Source organism: Hyaena hyaena, unplaced genomic scaffold (assembly GCF_003009895.1).
Source record: "Hyaena hyaena isolate Hyena2069 unplaced genomic scaffold, ASM300989v1 scaffold_30, whole genome shotgun sequence".
In the NCBI taxonomy this organism is placed as follows: Eukaryota; Metazoa; Chordata; class Mammalia; order Carnivora; family Hyaenidae; genus Hyaena; species Hyaena hyaena.
Window position 1 is genome coordinate 1967049 of NW_024080662.1, and position 21726 is coordinate 1988774.

At 51.4% G+C, this 21726-nt stretch overlaps 1 protein-coding gene across 2 annotated transcripts; it reads left to right on the forward strand.

The window, feature by feature from the left end:
• The first annotated feature begins 806 nt into the window (after positions 1-806).
• Positions 807-21524, forward strand: SHISA5 (shisa family member 5). Of its 2 annotated transcripts, none has more exons than XM_039227980.1 (6): positions 807-972; positions 3584-3740; positions 12470-12553; positions 19699-19814; positions 19963-20175; positions 20290-21524. In XM_039227980.1, exons 1-6 carry the CDS (start codon positions 906-908, stop codon positions 20367-20369), a joined length of 717 nt encoding a protein of 238 aa, XP_039083911.1. In that variant the 5' UTR covers positions 807-905; the 3' UTR covers positions 20370-21524. The 2 variants fall into 2 exon arrangements, with proteins under 2 accessions (XP_039083911.1, XP_039083912.1); XM_039227981.1 differs by having other exon boundaries at positions 807-969.
• Positions 21525-21726: the final 202 nt, after the last annotated feature.

Sequence of the window (21726 nt, forward strand, 5' to 3'; positions counted from 1 at the left end):
TTGTTTACAAGCCCCCAAGTCTATGATATTTTGTTATAGCAGCTGGAACAGACTCAAGACAGTGCTCCTTCTCCATTTCCCTGGCTCTGCCCAGGCCCCTGCCCCACAGTGGGCAGCAGGGCCACCCTTAGCCATTGCCCCATCTCAAGGTGGCTGTGTGAGCACATGGTGTGCAGCAGACACCAATGCGGCCCAGCCAGACTCCGCCCCCCCCCCCCCCCCCCCCCCCCCCCGAGTGTGCCTGGGAGCTGCCAGTTCCCATCCTCAGACCCAGCCATCTGAACCAGGCTTGCCCTGCGCTGGGAGCCAGCCTGCCTGGTCTGGGGGGTAGGACGCCTGAGGGGATAGAATTACCAACCCAGTGGGTGAGGTGATGGGCTAGGCTTGCAGAAGGGACTGGCATTTATTGAGTGCCTATTGTGTACCCAGGTGTGCTCTGGGCACTGTCCCCACCACCTCACCTGGTCCTCCACTGCAGAATGAGAATTTGAGGGGCAAGGGAGGCCCCGGGGGCCACAGGGAGGGGCTGGGTCCCGCCTCCCAAGTGTTAGGATGCAGATTCCTTTGGAGACCCTCTCCAGGTCAAGAGCTGAGAACTGGGGCTCCGGTGGGGGGGGTGTGCGGCTGGGGGTCTCCAGGCGCCTATCTGAGTCGTAAACGGGCCCCGCCATAGTTTTCGCGTGGCCCCCGGACGTGAGCCTGGCCCAGAGGCTGGGAGGGGCGTCCTCTCCCCCTCCCTTGCCTCGCCCTCCTCCCCTCCGCTCCCTCCTCCGGGCGGGGTTCCCGGAACAGGCAGCCGGGGCGGGGCGAGGAAGCAGTGGCCGCACGGGTCGCTGAGGCTGCGGCTGCACCTCGACCCCTGTTGCTCCTGTCCGTCTGTTCTTCTGTCCGTCCGCCACACAGCTATGGCTGCGCGTGTCCCCACGCCACGGATCCTGCTGCTGCTGCTGCTGCTCCCGCCGCCACCAGGTGGTGAGCCTTTGAGGGTGGGGGGAGTTTGTCCCGGGCGGGGACAGTGTGTATGGGAGCGGGGCAGCCACGTCTGTGCGCCCGTAGAGCGAGCCCAGGCAACACCATCGCCACGGTGTCCCCCATCCCATTAACCCCGAAGCAGTCAGCCAACCCCCAAGACTGACTTGACCTCCACCGCAGCCTTCCCAGTCTGAACTGACACTGCCCAGACCCTAGGAAGTTGCCACCATTGTTTTGCCCCGGAATGGTGGTGGTGGTGGTGGTGTCGTCTTGTGCTCCCTCAGGTGTTCCAAGGGATTGGGTCCCCATGGGCTGGGGTAGGAGTCCCCCCATGGCCTTAGGCTAGGGTGGTGGCAGCAGGGAGGCCTGGCCTCTCCATCAGAGGCTTTCCCTTGGGCTCTATTTACTGTCTGGAATCCCCCGCCTGGCTGAGGCTGGCCTCTGGGGTTGGAGGAAACATCACTGTGTATGTGTTGATGGTAGACTGATGATTCACAGGCGGAGGAGGCCAGGCTGGGGGCCTTTTAGGGGTAGGAATTGGAACATCCCCTTGCCCAGCTGGAGGAAGCCGATGATCCCTCTGGGGTGAGTGGCTTCCTCCAGGAGAAGAGCTTTATTTCCTGGGGGCTGAGATGAATTTGGGGACCTGGGGTGGGAAAGTGAGATGGTGGACTCCTAGTCCCTGCTCCAGTGAGATCTGGGAAGACTCCTCGAGTGTCTGGGGTCCAGAAAAGCATTTGTGTCGTGGGCCCTAGGCCCAAACAGCATCAGTGGTGTGTGTCTTCAGCCCCAGCTTGGAGGCTGGGCGGTGACTGTAAAGGCTGTAAAGTCCCTGCTGGAAGTGGCTCACCCGAGTTACCCAGGAGCATGGGCCATGCTGACCGTACCTACTACCATACCTACTCCCAGGGTGAGCCTGGTAGTGGTCAGGTCCTCTGGCCTGCAGCTTTGCCCAGAGCAGGGTTTCTGCCTGGGCAAGAAGAGAGCACCCCTCCCCCACCCCCATCCCATTCCTAGTTATCTCTTCTCAGGAGGCCACTCAGTGCCTCTTTCTTTGGGCCTTGCTCCGTACACGATACACTGAGCAGTCGTCTCCAGACACTGCACGCTGCCCTGGAGCCCCAGCCAGTCTGGGTCTCCAGGTTCCAGGTACTGTGCCAGGACTCCTTCCAGAAGTAGCCACACTTCATGGTTTATTGGCTACCATAGTCATCTGGGCCTTTCTGGACTGGGTGTTCTTTTTTTTTTTTTTTTTTTTTATTTTTTTTTTTTTTTTTTTTTTTTAATGTTTTTTTAATTTATTTCTAGGAGAGAGAGAGAGACAGCGTGAGCAGGGGAGGGTCAGAGAGAGAGGGAATCACAGACTCTGAAATAGGCTCCAGGCTCTGAGCTGGCAGTCAGCACAGAGCCCGACGCGGGGCTGGAACCCACGAACCGCGAGATCATGACCTAAGCGAAAGTCAGACGCTTAACCCACTAAGCCACCCAGGCGCCCCTGGACTGAGTGTTCTATGTGGTGTCTGTCCAGGCACAATCCAGGACTGCCTCCTCCTGCTGGTAGGCACTAGGTCTCTGCTAATATAGCCTAAGGATGCATGGGAACATTTGGCTGTAGCATCTTCCTGGAAATTTGCAAGCCTTGTGGTCTCCCAAAGCCCTGGTCATTTCCCACACGTGTCAGCCAGGTCCTCTCAGCATGACCGGGTACAGTGAAGTGCTGTCTATACCTCAGCCTGGGGGAATGTCCTCACATCCCAATTTTGCCTGAGAGCCTTGTAATGGTTCTGGGACTTCAAGTGATGCCACTGCCTCAGAGCCCTGGCCACCAAGGGCATAGACATTTTGTAGGCACCCGCTGCAGGCCCAGCCCAGGGATGATTGTTTCACAGACACTTATATGGTGGGTGAAATTGTAGCCAATGGGAGTTGGTCTGGAGACAGCCTGCCTCGAGGTGTAGTCTGTGAGGACCAGGCCCCTGCACACCTGTGTCTAACAGAGGCCCAGGCGGCCGCAGCTGAATAGTGAGGAGAGGGAGTAAGGACTGAGAACTAGTTGGTCAAGTGCCTGGGCGCCAGCAGCTATTTGGGGGTATTACTGTTTACTGCTGGGCTTGGGCAGTTTCTGGAGGAGGGGGTCTGGGGTGAGGCCTTGTAGGATGAGTGGACTGAAGGTGGGGAATGGGAAACAGGCAAGAATGTGGATAGAGTTGGAAAGCTGGGGTGACCGTCAAGGCCCTTTGCAGTCCAGACCCTGCTTTGTGGACTCTGGACTTGATCCTGAGGCAGTGGAGACCAGGGGTGGTCTGAGAGCAGGAAGTAGCCCAGTCAGACTTCCACTTAGAAAGGTCAGTCTTCCATCAGAAGGCAAGTGGCTGGTGGGGGAGGGAGGGAGGCCGGTTAGGTGCCTCTGCTGTGGGACAGGGGAGAGGACAAGGCTGATGGGGGCCATGACTAGAGGTGGTCAATGGCTAGGATGGTTCAGAGATGGCCCACGTGCTTGTGCCTGCCCGCAAGGCTGGGAAAGCGGCCGTGCTAGCCATCACATGGCTGAGATCTGGCGTGAGGCCTGGCCCTGTGGCCACAGATGAACAAGTGTGTTTCTCTGCTCCAGCCCACAGCGAAGTGTGTATGGCTTCCCGTGGACGCATCCTCTTCCCTGAGTCCTGTCCTGATTTCTGCTGTGGCACCTGTCACAAACAATACTGCTGCTCTGATGTGCTGAAGAAATTTGTGTGGAATGAGGAAAAGTGTGCTGTGCCTGAGGCCAGGTGGGTTCCCGATGGTTGCAGGGTGGGAGGCCTGAGGCTGCCCCCCCTCAACCCCCGGCAGGACTATACATGAAAGGGAAATAGCCTTGCCCCTCCGGCCTCTCAGCCCCCTCAAGGTGGTAGAGCACTGGACCGGGGGTGGGGGTGGGCGTGGGGAGCCCCTGTTTGGGGCTGAGCTCCCCAGAGCTTGCTTGGTTAGCCCCTTGCCCCTTTCCCCGCAACCCTAAAGGGCTACAGCTCACTCACCTTACTCAGCCTTGGGCTGAGCAGGTTTCTCAGGGCTGGTGGCCTCAGCTGGCCCTGTGGCTCACCCCTGGGTTCGTACCTGTACCGGCAAGGTGCGTGCCACAGTGTGAGCGTGCCCCACAGTACGTGCATGTACCTGGCGGGGGATTGTATGTGATCTGTGTGGGTATCATCTTGTGGGCCCTGGAAGGCACATCGCACTCTGCACTGTGCCTGTGTCTCCTTGGCCTGGCCCGTGGATTTGCCTTGTGTCAGAGTTTAGGCCATTTCATGGGCTGGAGCCCAGGTCTCCCTTTGCTACATCTGTGTTTCTTTTGTGTTTGGCCGCAGGTGTAGAAGGGATTGGCAGGTTGATCATCACTGGTCTGTGTAAGACCAGCCCGTCATCTTACATATTTACTTTAATCTCACATGACCCTTCCATAGGCTAACAGTCTGTATGTCCTTTTCATGGCTTCTGTTTTATTTATTTATAAATTAATTTTATTTTTTAATTTGTTTTTTATTTTATTTTTTATTTTTTATTTTTTTATTTATTTCTAGGAGAGAGAGAGAGAGACAGCGTGAGCAGGGGAGGTTCAGAGAGAGAGGGAGACACAGAATCTGAAGCAGGCTCCAGGCTCTGAGCTGTCAGCACAGGGCCTGATGTGGGGCTTGAACTCACGAACTGTGAGATCATGACCTGAGCCAGAGTCGGATGCTTAACCAACTGAGCCACCCAGGAGGCCCAATTAATTTATTATTATTTTTATATTTTTACGTTTATTTGTTTTTGAGAGAGAGTGCGTGCTCATGCACAAGTGCGCAAGCATGGGAGGGGCAGAGAGAGATGGGGACAGAGGATCAGAAGGGGGCTCTGGGCTGACAGCAGAGAGCCTGACACAGAGCTCGAACTCACAAACTATGAGATCATTACCTGAGCTGAAGTTGGACCCTTAACCGACCGAGCCACCCAGGTGCTCCTAATAAAAAATTAAAAAAAATTTTTTTTAATGTTCATTTTTGAGACAGAGACAGAATGCGAGCAAGGGATGAGCAGAGAGAGAGGGAGACACAGAATCTGAAACAGGCTCCAGGCTCTGAGCTGTCAGCATAGAGCTTGACTCAGGGCTTGAACCCACCAACCGTGAGACTGTGACCTGAGCCGAAGTCAGACCCTTAAGCTTAACCAAGTGAGCCACTCAGGCATCTCCCATTTTTTAAACAAAGTTTACTTATTTATTTTGAGGGAGGGAGAGACAGAGAACATGTCTGTGTGCATGTGCATGCCTGTGGGGGAGGGGGGCAGAGAGAGGGGAACAGAGGATCCAAAGCAGGCTCTGTGCTGACAGCAGAAAGCCCGATGAGGGCTCAGACTCACTGAGCCAAAGTCAGATGCTTAATTGATTGAGCCACCCAAGCACCCCTACTTTTAAATTTTATTTGAGAGAGGCAGAGAGAGAGAGAGAGAGAGAGAGAGAGAGAGAATCCTAAGCAGGCTCCATGCTCAGTGCGTCCCTGGGATCATGGCCTGAACCGAAATCAAGAGTTGCATGTTCTACCTACTGAGCCACTTTGTGTTTTGCAAAATGGACATTGTTTTGTGGGTACAATGAACTCTCTTACCTTTTGCATCCAGCACAGTGTTTGTAAGACCCATCTGTGTGGCATTGTGTACATCTAGCCTGTGCGCACCCCCATGGTGCCGTTTTCTGTGGTGTGAGTCCTCAGCTTGGTATCCTAGATAATTGTGATGGGCAGCCTCCTGTGCTTCCTCACTCCTTCTACGGAGCCATGTGAGAATTTTGGAAGTTTATCTGGGAGCAATTGCCAGTTAGTGAGATGTATGTAGTTACTGACCAAGGACTTCCAAAGTGCTCTTGGGAATGGCAACACCAGGCTGTGTACCCTGCCAGCCATACCTGAAGATTACGTCCAGGCTTTTGGTATCCTTGTATTTATACCTGTGTCTTTTTTTAAAGAAATCCATTCCAATAATTTTTTAAAAATACAGGAGCATTTCATTTAAATTTAATGCAATTATTGTACTTGGACTATATTTGCCATCTTATGTTGTGCTTTTTATTGGTCTCTTTCCTATTCATTCTGTATTTCTTTTTAACTTACCATATTATTTTGGTTTGTTTTAATTCCATTTTTTTTCTTCTACTACTGTTTACTTCTTTTATACTCTGTATGCCTTTATTCCTTCTTGCCTCATTGCACAGACTGGGACCTCCAGTGGAATGTTGAATGGAAGTGGTGAGAGCAGGTATCTCTTTCTGGGTCTTAATTTAGGGACAAAACATTCAGTATTAGATAGGCTGCTAGCTGCAGCTTTTTCATGGGTGCCTTTTATCAGATCGAGGAAGTTGCTTTCTGTTTATGGTTTGCTTGGACTTTTAGTCATGAAGAGATCTTTTTTTTAGTCATGAAGGGATCTTGAATTTTGTCAAATAGTTCCGTTGCATACAGATTTTTTTCCCCTAGGTAATTAATCTTTTTTAAAAACTTTTTTTTTTAAAGTTTATTTATTTGTTTTTGAGAGAGAGAGAGAGATGACACAAGTGGGGGTGGGGCAGAGAGAGAGAAGACACAGAAACCGAAGCAGGCTCCAGGCTCTGAGCTGTCAGCACAGAGCCCGTTGTGGGACTTGAACCCACAAACCGTGAGATCATGACCTGAGCTGAAGTCAGACGCTTAACTGAGCCATCCAGGCGCCCCTCTTTTTTACAAATCTTTCATGCCTTTAAAAAAATTATTTTTTTTTCGGGGCGCCTGGATGGCTCAGTCAGTTAAGCATCTGACTTCGGCTCAGGTCATGATCTCCCGGTTTGTGGGTTCGAGCCCTGCGTCGGGCTCTGTGCTGACACCTAGCTCAGAGCCTGGAGCCTGTTTCAGCTTCTGTGTCTCCCTCTCTCTCTGACCCTCCCCTGCTCACGCTGTCTCTCTCTCTCTCTCTCTCTCTCTCAGAAATAAATAAAAAACATTAAACATTAAAAAAAATTTTTTTGATGTTTAGTTTTGACAGAGAAACTGAGCGTGAGTGGGGGAGGGACAGAGAGAGAGGGAGACACAGAATCTGAAGCAGGCGCCAGGCTATGAGCCATCAGCGCAGATCCTGACACAGGGCTCAAACTTAAGGACCCCGAGATCATGACCCAACCTGAAGTTGGACACCCAGCCAACAGAGTCACCCAGGCAAATCTTTGGTGCCTTTTAAAAGGGACATATTTCGGCACAACGAGGTGGCTTAGTCGGTTGAGCTTCCAACTTGGCTTGGGTCATGATCTCATGGTTCATGAGTTCAAGCCCCATGTCAGGCTCTGTGCTGACAGCCCAGAGCCTAGAGCCTGCTTCATGGATTCTGTGTCTCCCTCTCTCTCTGCCCCTTCCCCACTTGTATTCTGTCTCTGTCCCTCTCAAAAATAAATAAAACATTAGAAAAAAAATTTTTTTTAATTTAAAAAAGGAGCATATTTCTGGGGCACCTGGCTGGCTCAGTTGGAGGAGCATGTGACTCTTGATCTCAGGGTCATGAGTTCGAGCCCCACGTTGGGGACAGAGATTATTTAAATAAATAAAAATTTAAAAGAAATATATTTCTTTTGGGTAAATATCTTGGAGTAAAATTGCTGAGTCATTGGTTGCATGTGTTCAGCTTTGGCAGACAGTTCCAGGTTTCTTTTCTTTTTATTTTAACATTTATTTGTTTATTTTTTTTAGTGAGAGACAGAATATGAGTGGGGGAGAGGCAGAGAAAGGGGGAGACACAGAATCTCAGGCAGACTCCAGGCTCTGAGCTGTCAGCACATAGCTGGACGCGGGATTTGAACTCACAAACTGTGAGATCATGACCTGAGCAGAAGTCAGACCCTTAACCGACTGAGCCACCCAGGCACCCCACTTCCAGGTTTTTAACATTGCACCATTTACACTCTTGCCAGTCATATATTGGATGCCAGTTTGCTGTACGTCCTCTCTAAACGTAGCATTGTAAGTCATTTTTTAAAATTGAGGTATAATCACATATAGCAAAATCACAGGTCTGAATGTTTCAGTTTGATGAGTTTTAATAAATGCATATTTCTCACATATAGTACCTCAGTCAAGATCTAGATCATTGCTGGGGTGCCTGGGTGGTTCAGTCAGTTAAGTGTCCGACTTCAGCTCAGGTCATGATCTCACAGTTCGTGGGTTTGAGCCCCGCATCGGGCTCTGTGCTGATAGCTCAGAGCGGAGCCTGCTTCAGATTCTGTATCTCCCTCTCTCTCTGACCCTCCCCTGCTCTTGCTCTCTCTCTCAGAAATAAATAAAAACATTAAATTTTTTTTTAAAAAGATCTAGATCATTGCTATTTCCCAGAAGGTTTTAATTTCAGTAATTTTGGTGAATGTGTGGTAATACTTCATTGTGTTGTTTTAAGATATAAGTCTTTTGAAACTTATTGAGACTCATTTTATGACCCAGCCTGTACTGTACCTTGGTACATGTTTCATATAAACTTGAAAAATGGCATATTGTGCAGTTGTTGGGTGTAGTGTTTTATAAGTGTCATCAAGTTGGTTGACAATAGTGTAGTTCCTTTCTGCCTTTATTGGTTTTGTCTGCTTATTTTTTTTTTTTACAGTTTGAATCTTTAATCTTTTTTTTTTTTTTTACAAATAGTTTATTGTCAAATTAGTTTCCACATAACACCCAGTGCTCATCCCCACAAATGCCCTCCTCCATGCCCATCCCCCCTCCCCCTCACATCCATCAGTCCTCAGTTTTTATCAGCATTAAAGAGTCTCTCATGGTTTGCCTCTCCCCCTTTCCCCCACCATTTCCCCCCTTCTTCTCCCCCTTGTTCCTCAGTTAAGTTCCTCCTAATCCTCCTATACGTGCAAACATACGATATTTGTCCTTCTCTGCCTGACTTATTTCTGGTTTTGTCTGCTTATTTTATCGATTACTGGAGACCACAGATATGCTTATTGTTTTAGTTCTGTCAGTATTTGCTTCATGAGTTCTGATGCTTTGTTATTAGGTATATACGTATTTAGGATTGGTTTGACTTCCTGATGAATTGTTTATCTTAACATGTGTAATGTCCCTCTTTATCTCTTATATAACCATTATAAGCCTCAAAGACAGTATTTTAATTGCTTTTGACAGTGAACATTTATTTATATTTATCCATATATTTATCTTCTCTCTGCCTCTTACTGCTTCCTGCATCTTTAAGCCTCACCTGAGTTCATGTTCCTTCTACCTCTCATGCAGGTATGCTGGTGTCAAATTTTCTTGGTTTTTGCTTCTCTGAAAATGTCCTTATTTCACCTTCCTTCTTAAAGGATATTTTTTGGGGCGCCTGAGTGGCTCAGTCAGTTAAGTGTCCGACTTCGGCTCAGGTCATGATCTCACGGTTCATGGGTTTGAGCGCTGCATCGGGCTCTGTGCTGGCAGCTCAGAGCCTGGAGCCTTTTTCAGATTCTGTATCTCCCTCTCTCTCTGACCTTCCCCTGCTCATGTTCCATCTCTCTGTCTCAAAAATAAATAAACTTTAAAAAAATAAATAAAAATAAATAAAAAAGGATATTTTTTCCAGTTATAGATTTCTAGGTTGGTAGCTATTAACTTCTTTCAGCACTTTAAAGCTTTCATTTCTTTTTTTTTTAAGTTTATTTATTTTTTTTTAGTAATCTCTACACCCATTGTGAGGATCAAACTTATGACCCTGAGATCAGGACTCCTTGCATACTCTTCCTGCTGAGCCAGCCAGGCACCCCATTCCATTGTCTTCTAATGTCTATCATTTCTGTTGAGAAACCAGTTGATGGTCTAATGATTGCTCCTTTGCAAGCACCATGGTTTCTCTGACTATTTAAAAAAATTTTTTCTTAATGTTTATTTTTGAGAGAGAGAGAGAGTACAAGTGGGGAGGGACAGAGAGAGTGGGAGACTCTGAAGCAGGCTCCAGACTCCAAGCTATCAGCACAGAGCCCGGCATGGGTCTCAAACTCACAAACCACGGGACCATGACCTGAGCTGAAGTTGGACACTCAACCAACTGAGCCACTCAGGCGCCCCAATGTTTATTTTTTTATTTTTATTTATTTAAAAAATGTTTAATGTTCTTTTATTTTTGAGAGAGAGACAGAGAGATGGAAAGACAGAGCATGAGCAAAGAGAGATGGAAATGCAGAATCTGAAACAGGCTCCAGGCTCCAAGCTGTCAGCACAGAGCCTGAAATGGGGCTTGAAGCCATGAACCATGAGATCATGACCTGAGCTGAAGACGGACACTTAATCGACTGAGCCACCAAGGCTCCCCTTTCTCTTTGGTCTTGTGTCCATGCTGTCTAGTGTCCTAGTTTCTGAAAATTTTGTAATATGTGCCTAACATTAAATTTGCAAAATTGGCCATAGAAATTTTGAGCTCAGGACTTCTTCCAGGGAGGACTTGTCTTGCTTTTGCCCCGGACACAGCACTCTCAGGCCTCCTTGGCCTAACTGCAGAGGCCGAGAGGACTGGCTGCTGAACTGTCTGCTCACTTTTGTCCTTGTTCTTGGGGTGCAGCTTTTTAGGGCTCATCCCAAGTGGGGGGGCATCATCAGGGCCCCCTCACCTGGTGGGCTCTGAGTCTAATCTCTACTCAGAAGTGCTACTCAGCCACTCAGCTGCCTCTCTGAAGTCGGCTAGTGCCCCCAGGAGAAACAGGGCCTCAGTTACCAGGGCCTCCATGGGTCTCTCTTTCCAGCCTTCCACATACCAGCCTGGTATCCTTTGCTCTGTTATTGCTCACCAAAGCCTACATACCGATTTTTTTAAAGTTTTATTTATTTAAGTAATCTCTACACCCGACCTGGGGCTTGAACCCGTGACCCTGAGATCAAGAGTCGCAAGCTTTTCTGACTGAGCCAGCTGGAAGCCCTTGCACACTGATATTTATTTGTTTGTTTGTTTGTTTATTGTCAAGTCAGTTTTCATATAACACCCAGTACTCATTCCAACAGGTGCCCTCCTTTATTAAAACCCATCACCTCTTTTCCCCTCTCTCCCAACCCCCTCAACCCTCAGTTTGTTCTCAGTATTTAAGAGTCTCTTACACTGATTTTTAAAAAGTACTTTCTCCTCAGCTTCAGTTTTCCTTCAAATTTAGGGTGTAGTTGTTCCTCATGCTTTTAAATTTTGTCCTACATTTAACGCAATATATACAAAAGCAAGAGAATAATATAATTACTCCACATCCATCACCTGCTTCCGTAGCAACCATAGCAACCATACCAACACTCTGACCATATACTTCCCACCACTTTTTTTTCCTGATTATTTTAGAATAAAATAAAAATTAAACCATCATAAGATTTCTCCTTAAATGTTAATTTTCATCTGTACAAATGAGTCCTTTTTATTTTTTAATTTTTTAAATAGTTTATTGTCAAGTTGGTTTCCGTATAACACCCAGTGCTCATCCCCACAAGTGCCCTCCCCCATGCCCATCACCCCCCTTCCCCTCTCCTCCACCCCCATCAACCCTCAGTTTGTTCTCGGTATTCAAAAGTCTCTCATGGTTTGCCAAATGAGTCCTTTTTAAAGAAATATAACCACTATATCAATAACACATTTGGCACAATTAACAGTAATTCATTAATAATTTTATTAAAACATTTTTAAAGTTTATTTATTTATTTTGAGAGAGACAGAGAGAGCACAGGCAGGGGAGGGGCAGAGAGAGAGGGATAGAGAAAAATCCCAAGCAATCTCCATACTGTCAGTGCAGATCCTGAAGCAGGGCTCGAACTCACAAAACTGAGATCGTGACCTGAGCGGAAATCAGGAGTCGGTCGCTTTACCAACTGAGTCCCTAGCGTTTCTCTTTTAACTTTGTGACATGGTAATCTTCCTTTGCTGGTTTCTAGCTTTGTAGCATTGTGGTTGGAAAAGATACTTTGTATGATACCAATCTTTTCAAATCTATTGAGCCTTGTTTTGTAGCCTTACCTGTGGTCTGTACTGGAAAACGTTTCCATGTGCACTTGAGAAAAATGTGTGTGTGGGGGGGTGGGGGGCACCTGGGTGGCTCAGTTGGTTAAGAGTCCAACTTCGGCCCAGGTCATAATCTCACGTCTATGGGTTCTGGCTGCCAGGGCTTGAGGTGAATGGGACCACCCCGGGAGCACCTGTCCCTCTGTGCTGACAACTCAGAGCCTGGATCCTGCTTTGGATTCTGTGTCTTCCTCTCTCTCTGCCCACCCCCACTCACATTCTCTCTCTCTCTCTCAAAAATAAAATAAAAATGAAAAGAGAGAGAGAGAGAGAGAGAGAGAAGAGCGTATGGCATTCTCACCTGAGATCCTGGTGTGTGTGGTAGTCCTACTCAGGAGGCCATTAGGACTTCTCACCGGCCCCGTACAGGACTGGCTTTTGTGCATGTTGTGTGTGTGCACTAAGGTCGCCTTTGTTCCTGGCGTGCTGGGTGAGGCTCAGGTGTGTTAATTGTGAGTTTTCCTCTTTGCAGTGTGTCCACTGATAAAGAGCCGCTGGAGCAGCTGGGCTCGGCGCTGAGGTTTCGTTCCAGCTTGGACAGTGACCCCATGTCAGGGTAAATAAATCCTGAGGCTGGGTGTGTCTTCCTGGTCAAGGTGACAAGGGGCTCAGTGGCCCAGAGTGAGAGCTGTGGGGACGGGAATGCCACAGAGTCATTGTAGTGACTAGCTCCAGAGGCTGACCGCCAGGTCCCTTGCTCCTTACGTTGGAAAGTTGTGGCCTCATCATTGTACCAGGGATGGAGGACTATGGTTGACAGTTGAAAGGCCAAGGGTGGGGATCCATACGACCTAGGTGATGAGGAGAACATGAGGTGACAGTGGTGACAGGGCGGTGTGATGGTGTTGGCAATGGGGAAATGGCGGTGATGTGGTGGGGCTTTGGTGGGGATGGTGATGGGGTGATGGTGGTGTCAGGGGTGACGGGGGTGACGGCAGTGGGCGATGTGGCGCAGGTGCATGGTGATGAGGTAATGATGGAGGGGTAAAGATGCTGGGACCACTGATGACACCCGGTCCCTGTGTCAGGGCTTGTGAGTCATGGTTGCTGTGTCAGGGCCCTTCTGTTAAGGGGCAGGGGAACATCCCCTTCTCCCAAAGCTCAGTTCCCTCGGCCAGGTTCCTGCTCTGTCTTGTTGCCGTCACCGCCAGGTGTTGTGACGCACGTTTCGTGTGGATGGGGTAAGCGTGCAGCCACTCGTGTGTTTGTGTTTTCCTGGTGGGGTCTGCTCCACATGCCGCCTGCCCGCCTGGTGGATCTAGAAGCCCCTTTTGGGAGAAGATCTGCCCAGGCCTGGTTGCCCCTTTGGAGGAAGAGACTCTGGGCTCCGGGCCTGCGCGGGGGTCCAGGTGCTTGCCTGCCCCATCCTGCTCTGTGGGCCTGGATGTGGAATCAGATGGGGCATTTGGGAGTGGGGAGGAAAGAAGTGCAGCCTGTGGTCCCCCCTCAGCGCCCAGGGCCCGGCCTCTGTCTGCTGGCGGATCCTGCCCTCTTGGCTGACTGGGGACTGATGCCTTGATGTGCCCCTCCCTCCACACCCAGGGACTGCTCTTCCTCTGTTGAGCTCCAGAACTGTGGGCTTTCTGATGGCCCCACAGGCCATTCTGGTGTCCAGCCAGTGTGGGCCAGGGGCCGTCCAGGAGCGGGCCTTGTCCTGACAGCGGGCAGCATGGGGGTTCTGGGAAGGGCTGGTCTGAATGGTGTTTTAGGAAGACCACTCTGGCTCTTCTATGGAGGATGAAGAGAGCAGGCAGGGACGGGGTGGCGGGCGGCTAACGGGAGGCAGCCATGGCTTCCTGGTCCAAGGTGTTGGGAGTCTAGAGGGAGACTGGGCTTGGCAGGGTGCGATGAAGCTAGAGACGGGGGCGGGGGGGGGGGGGCGCATTCAGCAGCTGCCTGCTAGGGAGGGGGCAGGGGTCCGGGCCTGTGAGAGGATGCGGGACAAGGAGCGGGTCTGGGGTGAAGGGCTCAGGTTGGGTGACAGGAGTGATGAGGACTGAATCTGAGGGTCAGCAGTATTTGAAGAATGGCCTCAGGAGGAGCTGAGAGGGAGGGTTCAGAAAAGTGGGAGGAGGGAGGAAGACGCCCGGTCTCTGGGGTATTGAGAAATGTGGATGCCACACCACAGAGGCCACGGCACCTGTGGCAGGAGCCGTTCAGGGCAGCGGATTGAAGAGTGAGTTGGAAATGGGTTGGGTGAAGTGAGTGTAGACAGCTTCAGGGAGAGATCTGGCCGTGAACCAGCGAGGAGTAAGGAGTCGGAGGAGAGTCAGGGTGAAGAAGGGCTTCTTCGGTGCTGGCGGAGACTTGAGCTGGGAACGGGGACGGAGGGGACAAGGTCCCCGAGGGACATAGAGGAGTGGCTGCCGGGGCTTGAGGTGAATGGGACTGTCGCGGGAGCACCTGTCCCTCTTTGAGGTGTACACCAGTCACCAGGACTGGTGAGCTGGCCTCACGCCGCAGCGTGCACATCTCTGTGCCTGGTGGGGGCGCCGCTGCCTCCCGCCCTGGCTGGGCCCGTGCTGCCTCCCGCCCCAGGTGTGCTGTCTGCTGAGAAGCTCAGTGTCAGCGGTAATGCTGTCCGGCTTGCCCGCACCCTGCCCTGTCCCATCTCTCCTCTGCTTTCGGACCAGAGCCCCTGTGTCTCTCATCGCACTTGTCTTAATAAAGGTTTAGGTCTTGGGAAGCAGGGGCCGGGCCGGCAGAAGGGCAGGGTCACCGACGACACCTCTGTGAATGCCCTCAGGTGGCTGCCTGTCCATTCTCTCAGGTGGGCACCTGTGTGCTGCCCCCTGGGCCTTGGGTGCTGTTTATCCACTGGAGTGTGGGCTCCTTGGTGGGGGCCAGCTCCTGCTGCCCAGGCCATGGCTGGGGGCTCCAGAGAAGCTGCCATAGGAGCAAAAACCCCTTGTCTCCCTCTGGGTGGCTCCTTGGGTTCCCCAAGCATGAGGCACCAGGTCAGAGCACAGGGACCCAGATGTGACCGCTTCTGCCTGTCAGAGCCTGGATGGGTGGTATCTTCTCTCGATGTGGCTCTGTGCTCCCTGTGGTGTGACTGTGTCATCTGGGGGCCTGGGGTTGGCCCAGGACTTCTGCTGCCTGCTCCCCAGCTTTGGCAGGGGAGCTGCATCCTGCCCTGGTTGAACGGTCAGTGGCTGTATCCGTTTTTGGCTTGTTCTCTCCCCAAAGCTTCCTTGCTCCCCTGTCATGGTTCTTTTGGATCCTGATTTCATTGTCCCTTCCCAGTCCCTTGCCGCTCATGGGTGGTCAGGCAGGACTGGCGTGTTCTTAAGCACCTGGCTGGCAGGGGATGCATGGCTTCAGACCCCAGGCAGGCTGCTGCCGCCCCTCCATCCTGACTCTGCTGTGACAGTGTATGGGAAAGGCGTACAGGCCCCTGGGGTGAGCCGAGGCCATGGTGCACCTGTCCTGGCCCCTCCCACAGCTCTCACACCCACTGTGTTGTGGCCGGTCCACTGGCTTGCCAGCATCATGGTGAGAGTGCTGGTGTCCCTCCCCCACAGATGGCCTTTCCCTAGTCTGAACATTGGGAGGCTTTGGCCTTCTGGGGTTGCCCAGTTTAGCCCCACCTGCTCCCTGACTGGGCTGTTTTCTGAACTTGGCCTTTGGAGTCTTTGATCTGGGAGGTAGCCCTAACCTTGGGAACACCATTCCTTCCTCTCAGAGGCATGGTTCCACTGGAACTCTGGCCATTGGGACCACAGGCCCCTGCCACACAGCAGCCACACCTCAAATATTACCCTTCCTCAGAGCATCATGGCTGGCTGTCCAATGAGGTGCTGCCCATGGGTCCCTGAGTGAAATTTTCATCAGATACTTATTGAACACCTACTGTATGCTAGGCACTGGAGATACAGTGATGGCCCGGAGCAGGTGCAGTCTGTCCCTCTGTGAATCCACAGGCTGGAGGCAAGGTACATGTTAATCGAATGCTCACATTGAGTATGTGCTTATAAATTGAGGTAGACAGGAATTTCATTCTGAAAGAGCACTTATCTGCTCTTACCTGAACTTATCTGCATGAATTTAATCTGCATAGTCAGGGGAAGTGTCCCTGGGGAAATAATATTTTGAGCTGAGTTCTGAAAGGTGAACAGAAATTAATTACATGGGGGTGAGACAAAGAGAAGAGTGGACCAGGCAGGAGGCACTGCATGTGCAAAGGCCCTGAGGTAAGATACAGCATGAGTCTTTGCAAAGCTGAAAGAACACAGAGCACAGGTGGGAGTCTGAGACCACACAAGTTTTTTTTTTTTTAATTTAGATTTTTGTTAATTAAAGATTAAAATTTGTCTTATTGTAAGACTTCCTATCTGGTGAGACAAATCCTAGATTTTTTTTCCTTTTTTTGTCAACTATAAATATATATACAGAAAAGTACAAATAGATACACATGATTTTTTAATTAAAAAGATTTTTAAGACTTAATTTTATTTTAATTTTTGGGGCACCTGGGTGATTGTCATTTCAGCGTCTGACTCTTGATTTTGGCTCAGGTCATGATCCCAGGATCGTGGGATTGAGCCCCATGTTGGGCTCAGTGCTGAGTGTGGAGCCTCCTTAGGATTCTCTCTGTCTCTGTCTCTGTCTCTCTTTCTCTTTCTCTCTAACCCTCTCCCCCATTCACACACTCTCTCTCTAAAAGAAAATTTAGGGGCGCCTGGATGGCTCAGTTAAGCATCGTACTTCTGCTCAGGTCATGATCTTACCATTTGTGAGTTTGAGTCCCACATCAGGCTCTCTGCTGTCAGCATAGAGCCTGCTTCAGATCCTCTGTCCTCCTCTCTCTCTGCCCCTCCCCCAAGGGCTCTCTCTCTGTGTCTCTCAAAAAAAATTTTTTTTAATGTTCATGTGTCTTTGAGAGAGAGAGACAGAGTGCGAGTGAGGGAGTTGCAGAGAAAGAGGGAGACACAGAATCTGAGCTGTCAGCCCAGAGCTCAATGTGGGGCTGACAAGCCATGAGATCATGACCTGAGCTGAAGTCAGATGCTTAACTGACTGAGCCACCCAGGTGCCCCCCAAATTAAAAAATAAAATAAAATAAAATAAAAATTTATTTATATTAAAATATCTGAGCTTTCTTTTCTTCTTCTTCTTTTTTTTTTTTCTTTTTTACATTTATTTGAGAGAAGGATCATGCATGCATGAGTGTGTGTGAATGAGGGAAGGGTAGAAAGAGAGGAGAGAATGAATCCCAGCTAGGCTCTGTGCTGTCAGCATGGGCTCCTCGGCCGGGCTCATTCTCACAAGCTGTGAGATCATGCCCTGAGCCAAACTCAAAAGCCAGATGCTTAACTGACTAAGCCACCCAGGCATCCCAATTTTTTTACTTTTAAGTATTCTCTGCACCCAATGTGGAGCTTGAACTCAACAACCTGAGATCAAGAGTCATGTGCTCTACTGACTGAGCTGGCCAGGTACCCTAGATAGAGTTTAACGAGTAAATTATAAAGCAAATTCCTGTTTGATTCCAAGAGCTATGGGAGCCATAGCAGGCTTTTGAGCAGGAGTAGTATGATCAGACCTGGCAGGTTGGCCAGTGGCACTTGAGGAGGCACCTATATCATCCTGGCAGGGCAGGCTACTGGTTTGGACCATGTGCTGGTGGGAGACGGGGAACTGAGGGGACTCATGTGTCATCCAGGAAGCCCTGGGGGTCTGTCACGGTATCTGTCAAGGAGAATAGCTGGCACAGGGCTGGTGGGCTGAGTTGGGGCTGAGCAGCAGTGTGGCTTGGGCACTCAGGGCATCTCCGATCCCATGGCAGCGTCTAGGCAGGAGGATGGATGGACAGCCTTGGTGAGAGGCCAGGTAGGGGCAGGCGAGGCTGGGGATGCAGCTCTGGGAGGCCCGCCTGAGCACCTTGGCTTCCCTGCCTGCTCCTGGCCCCTGTGGCGCAGCTGGGCCTCGCTGTGTCTTTAAGGGCTCTGTGCTGCTCTTCCTGCCATGACGTCAGGGATAGGGGAGGGCCAAGATTTGCTTTCCCTTTCCTCGAAAGGGGAGGAGATTGAAACTGAGTGGCCCATGATGGAAAGAGGGGAAGTCCAGGGTTCCTGGAGTCCCCGGAGTCAAGGCGGAGGCTAACATGGGGTGAGCTTGGGTGCCATACTGTGTGTGTGTGTGTGTGTGTGTGTGTGTGTGTGTTTCTCTTCCTTGGGGGCAGCAGCGGGTCTGGGAGGAGCTTGTGAGTCAGGGGAAGGTGAGGGGCCCACACAGTGGCCAGTGGTTCCTGTTTTGCAAATACGGTTGTGGATTTTGGAGTCCAGAGCCTGACAGGTCTGTCTGCGCCGGCTCCTGGGCTGTGTGGGCCCCTGCTGAGGCGGTGCTGCCCCTCTGGACTGTGAGGGGAAGCTCCTCCACCCAGGGTGGGGCATAGCCTTCCTCTGGGTCTTCAGTAGAGGCAGAGGCTCTACAGCTCACCAAACTCCTTCCAAGTTTTATTTTTTTTATTAAAAAAATTTTTTTGAAGTAGTCTCCATGCTCAGTGTGAGGCTTGAACTCATCCTGAGATCAAGAGTCTCATCCTCTATCAACTGAGCCAGCTGGGTGCCCCTCCTTCCATGTTTTTTAATTTTTAATTTTAGAGAGAGTGTGAGTGGGGAAGAGGGGCAGGAGGAGAGAGAGAATCTCGACCAGGATCCGTTCAGCATGGAGCCTGACATAGGGCTTGATCTCACAACTCTGGGAGCATGACCTGAGCTGGAATCAGGAGTTGGACGCTCAACCGAATAAGCCACCCAGGCCCGCCCTCCTTCCATGTTTTAGGTGCAGGTCAGCAAGAACGTGCATTTTCTTAGAATAGAGCTTGGTCCCTGGCACCTGTGGAGAAGAACAAGGGGCTCTGTCTGTCCTTGAAAGTCAATTTTAGTGACCTTCCTGCCCCAAACTGTTCTTTCTTAAAGCCCTTCCACTTGGTTGTGGTCCTTGCTGAGGGCCTGGCATCAGGCAGGGAGGCCTCGTCTTCCAGAGGGCAAGGTTACTACCTCCAGCACCCCCAGGTCATCTACCTGGCTCATTGTTTACCCACCTGCCATGCTGGCCAGAGCGTGGGAGCCCACCCACTGGTACAGTGCTTGGCATCCAGGCGGCTCACTGTCACTCCGGGGTGGGGGGTGAGGGGGGGGGCAGCAGCCTGCTCTGGGGCCAGTGCTGAGGCTGTGTTCTCTGCATGGCTCTTCTCACTGTTTGGGCCATACTGCCTCGGCTCTCCTGGAATTTCTCCCCATCTTTGTCCCTCATGCTTCCGTAGTCATTTTACCTTCAACGTCTGCCTCCTGCACTGGGCTGTGGGCTTCTGGAGGCCATGGGTGGGTCTGTCTCACCCTCTGCTGAGTTTCTGGCTTTGTGGCATGTGCCCAATAACTGTCTGCTGACTGGGTGGAGGTGGACAAGATGGGTGTATGGTGGGGAGGTGCTGGAAGAACTCCCTGCCGTGCTCCTGGGGTGGGGCAAGAGGGGTAGACCTTGGGTGCTTTACACTGACTCACAAGACAACCTCTTTTTACATGTGAGAAAACAGGTCCTGAAAGAGGTTCAAGCTACAAGCTACAACCTAGAAGTTGCTCTGTGTTGCCCAGAGTCTCCTCTGGCAAGAGAGGTGCCCCTGGGGATGGTGGGGGTGTGGACTGCTGGTCCTGGGCAGGGGTGAGAGGCCCTGGGTCATGATTGGCTCTTTGGCAGGTTTGGGGCAACCGTAGCCATCGGCTTGACCATCTTTGTGCTCTCTGTCGTCACCGTCATCATCTGTTTCACCTGCTCCTGCTGCTATCTCTACAAGATGTGCTGCCGGCCACGTCGTAAGCACGCCCATCCCCTCCCCACCCCGCTGTGACCCTTGGTGTATGGGGTGCAGACCCCAGGCAGCAAGGAGAGCCGAGCGGCACCCTGACTTGGCTAAGCCAGAGTGAGGGGTGGCGATTGTCTTGACTGGGATTCTCTTTGCAGCGGTCGTGACCACCACCACGGCCACCACCGTGGTACACACCCCTTACCCTCAGCCTCCAAGTGTGCCACCCAGCTACCCTGGACCGATGTACCAGGGCTATCACCCCATGTCCCCACAGCCAGGGATGCCAGCGGCACCCTACCCAACGCAGTACCCGCCACCTTACCCTGCCCAGCCCCTGGGCCCCCCAGCTTACCATGAGACATTGGCCGGTGAGTACCACTGCCAGCTCTGACCCTTCCTGAACCCCCTAAATCTCCTGCCTCTGCCCCTTCACACTGCAGCCCCTCGTGCTCATAACCAACTAGTATCCTCTCTATTTTCAGGAGGTGCGGCCGTGCCCTACCCTGCCAGCCAGCCTCCTTACAACCCGGCCTACATGGACCCCCCGAAGGCAGCCCCCTGAGCAGGTCCCTGCATCTCTGGCTGCCACCGTGTGTGTGTGTGTGTGTGTGTGTGTGTGTGTGTGTGTGTGTGTGTGCGCGCGTGCGTGCGTGTGTGTGTGTGTACACGGCATGGTCCTTTTCTCCCCGTGCGTGGTGTGTGGTTCCTTTTTGTACATGACACTTCTTGTGATGCTGACGTGGTGGGGAGCAGTCCTTGACAGAGTTGCTGGGACCCTGCTTTGTTCTCTTCCTCACTTGAAATCGTGCTCTTTTGAAATCTCATGCAAAATTCAAAGGCTGGGGTGAGTTTTCCCATGCCACCCCGGGGAGACCAGGCGGGGCTTGTCATGCTAGGCTAGACAGCTTTCTGTGGGCAGGGTGTATATACATCCCGGTTTCAGTGGAGCGGCTAGCCACTGCTTGAGGCCATGGCCTGTGCCCAGGGTATGGGGGACTCTTCAGAAAACCAAGGCTATGATGCAGGCCTGTGGGTGAGGCTTGGGACCTGGCCAAGTTGGGTTTTAATCCTTTCAGCAGATGTCCCCTAGTCCCCAGATCCTGTGTCATGCCCAGTGAAGGGCTGGAGCCTCCTGAGATCAAAACACTTCAAGTAGATCCCCACCTGCCCCCGACTGCTGTCTGCCTGGACGGTCCCTGCATCCTCCCCGGCACCGCCCAGAGGGCCATGTCCACGCCAGTTCCAGCTGTCCTGGCTGGCTGTGACCCCCACCATGGGTAGGCAGGGTAGCCTCTGTCCACCGACACACTCAGGTGTCCTCCCTGCAGTGTTTTTATTTCCTTTTTAGCCAAACATTTTGCCTGTTTTCTGTTTCAAAGTGTGTATGATAGTTGTTGTGAGGCTGAAACCCCTGAGTCCTGGAGGAAAACTGGCCCACAGAGAGACGGTCTGACCTCCGATAGTCCCTGCTTCTCCTGTCACCAGCTTCATGGAACATCCAGCTCCCGTTCCCAGGTCCACAGTGTGTCTTGGCACCTGGGACACCTGGGCCAAGGGGCCATCTGGACCACAGGTGTGGGGGGCCTAGGTGGCTGCTCTGGCCCAGACATGAATACCTCGGTGTTCCCTGTCCAGATCTGTCTTAGCTTTGTGCCTGTTAATGTGCTTGAGAGCCTAGGGTCTGCACCTTTGTTTATAATAAATGCAAACATTTGGGGCTGCTGCCTCCTTTCTTCAGAGCCTTGGCTACTGGGACAGGGCATTAGGCTACGTACCATTTTCATTCACCTCTTGGATTTCCATGTTTTCCTGCCTTCCCTGGGCTCAGATGTCTGACCATCCTGCTAGGGAGGGTGAAGGCAAAGATGGTGCCACCCTCTGTGTCCCCCTCCCCGGGTGCCTTGAATGTGGGCAGAGGT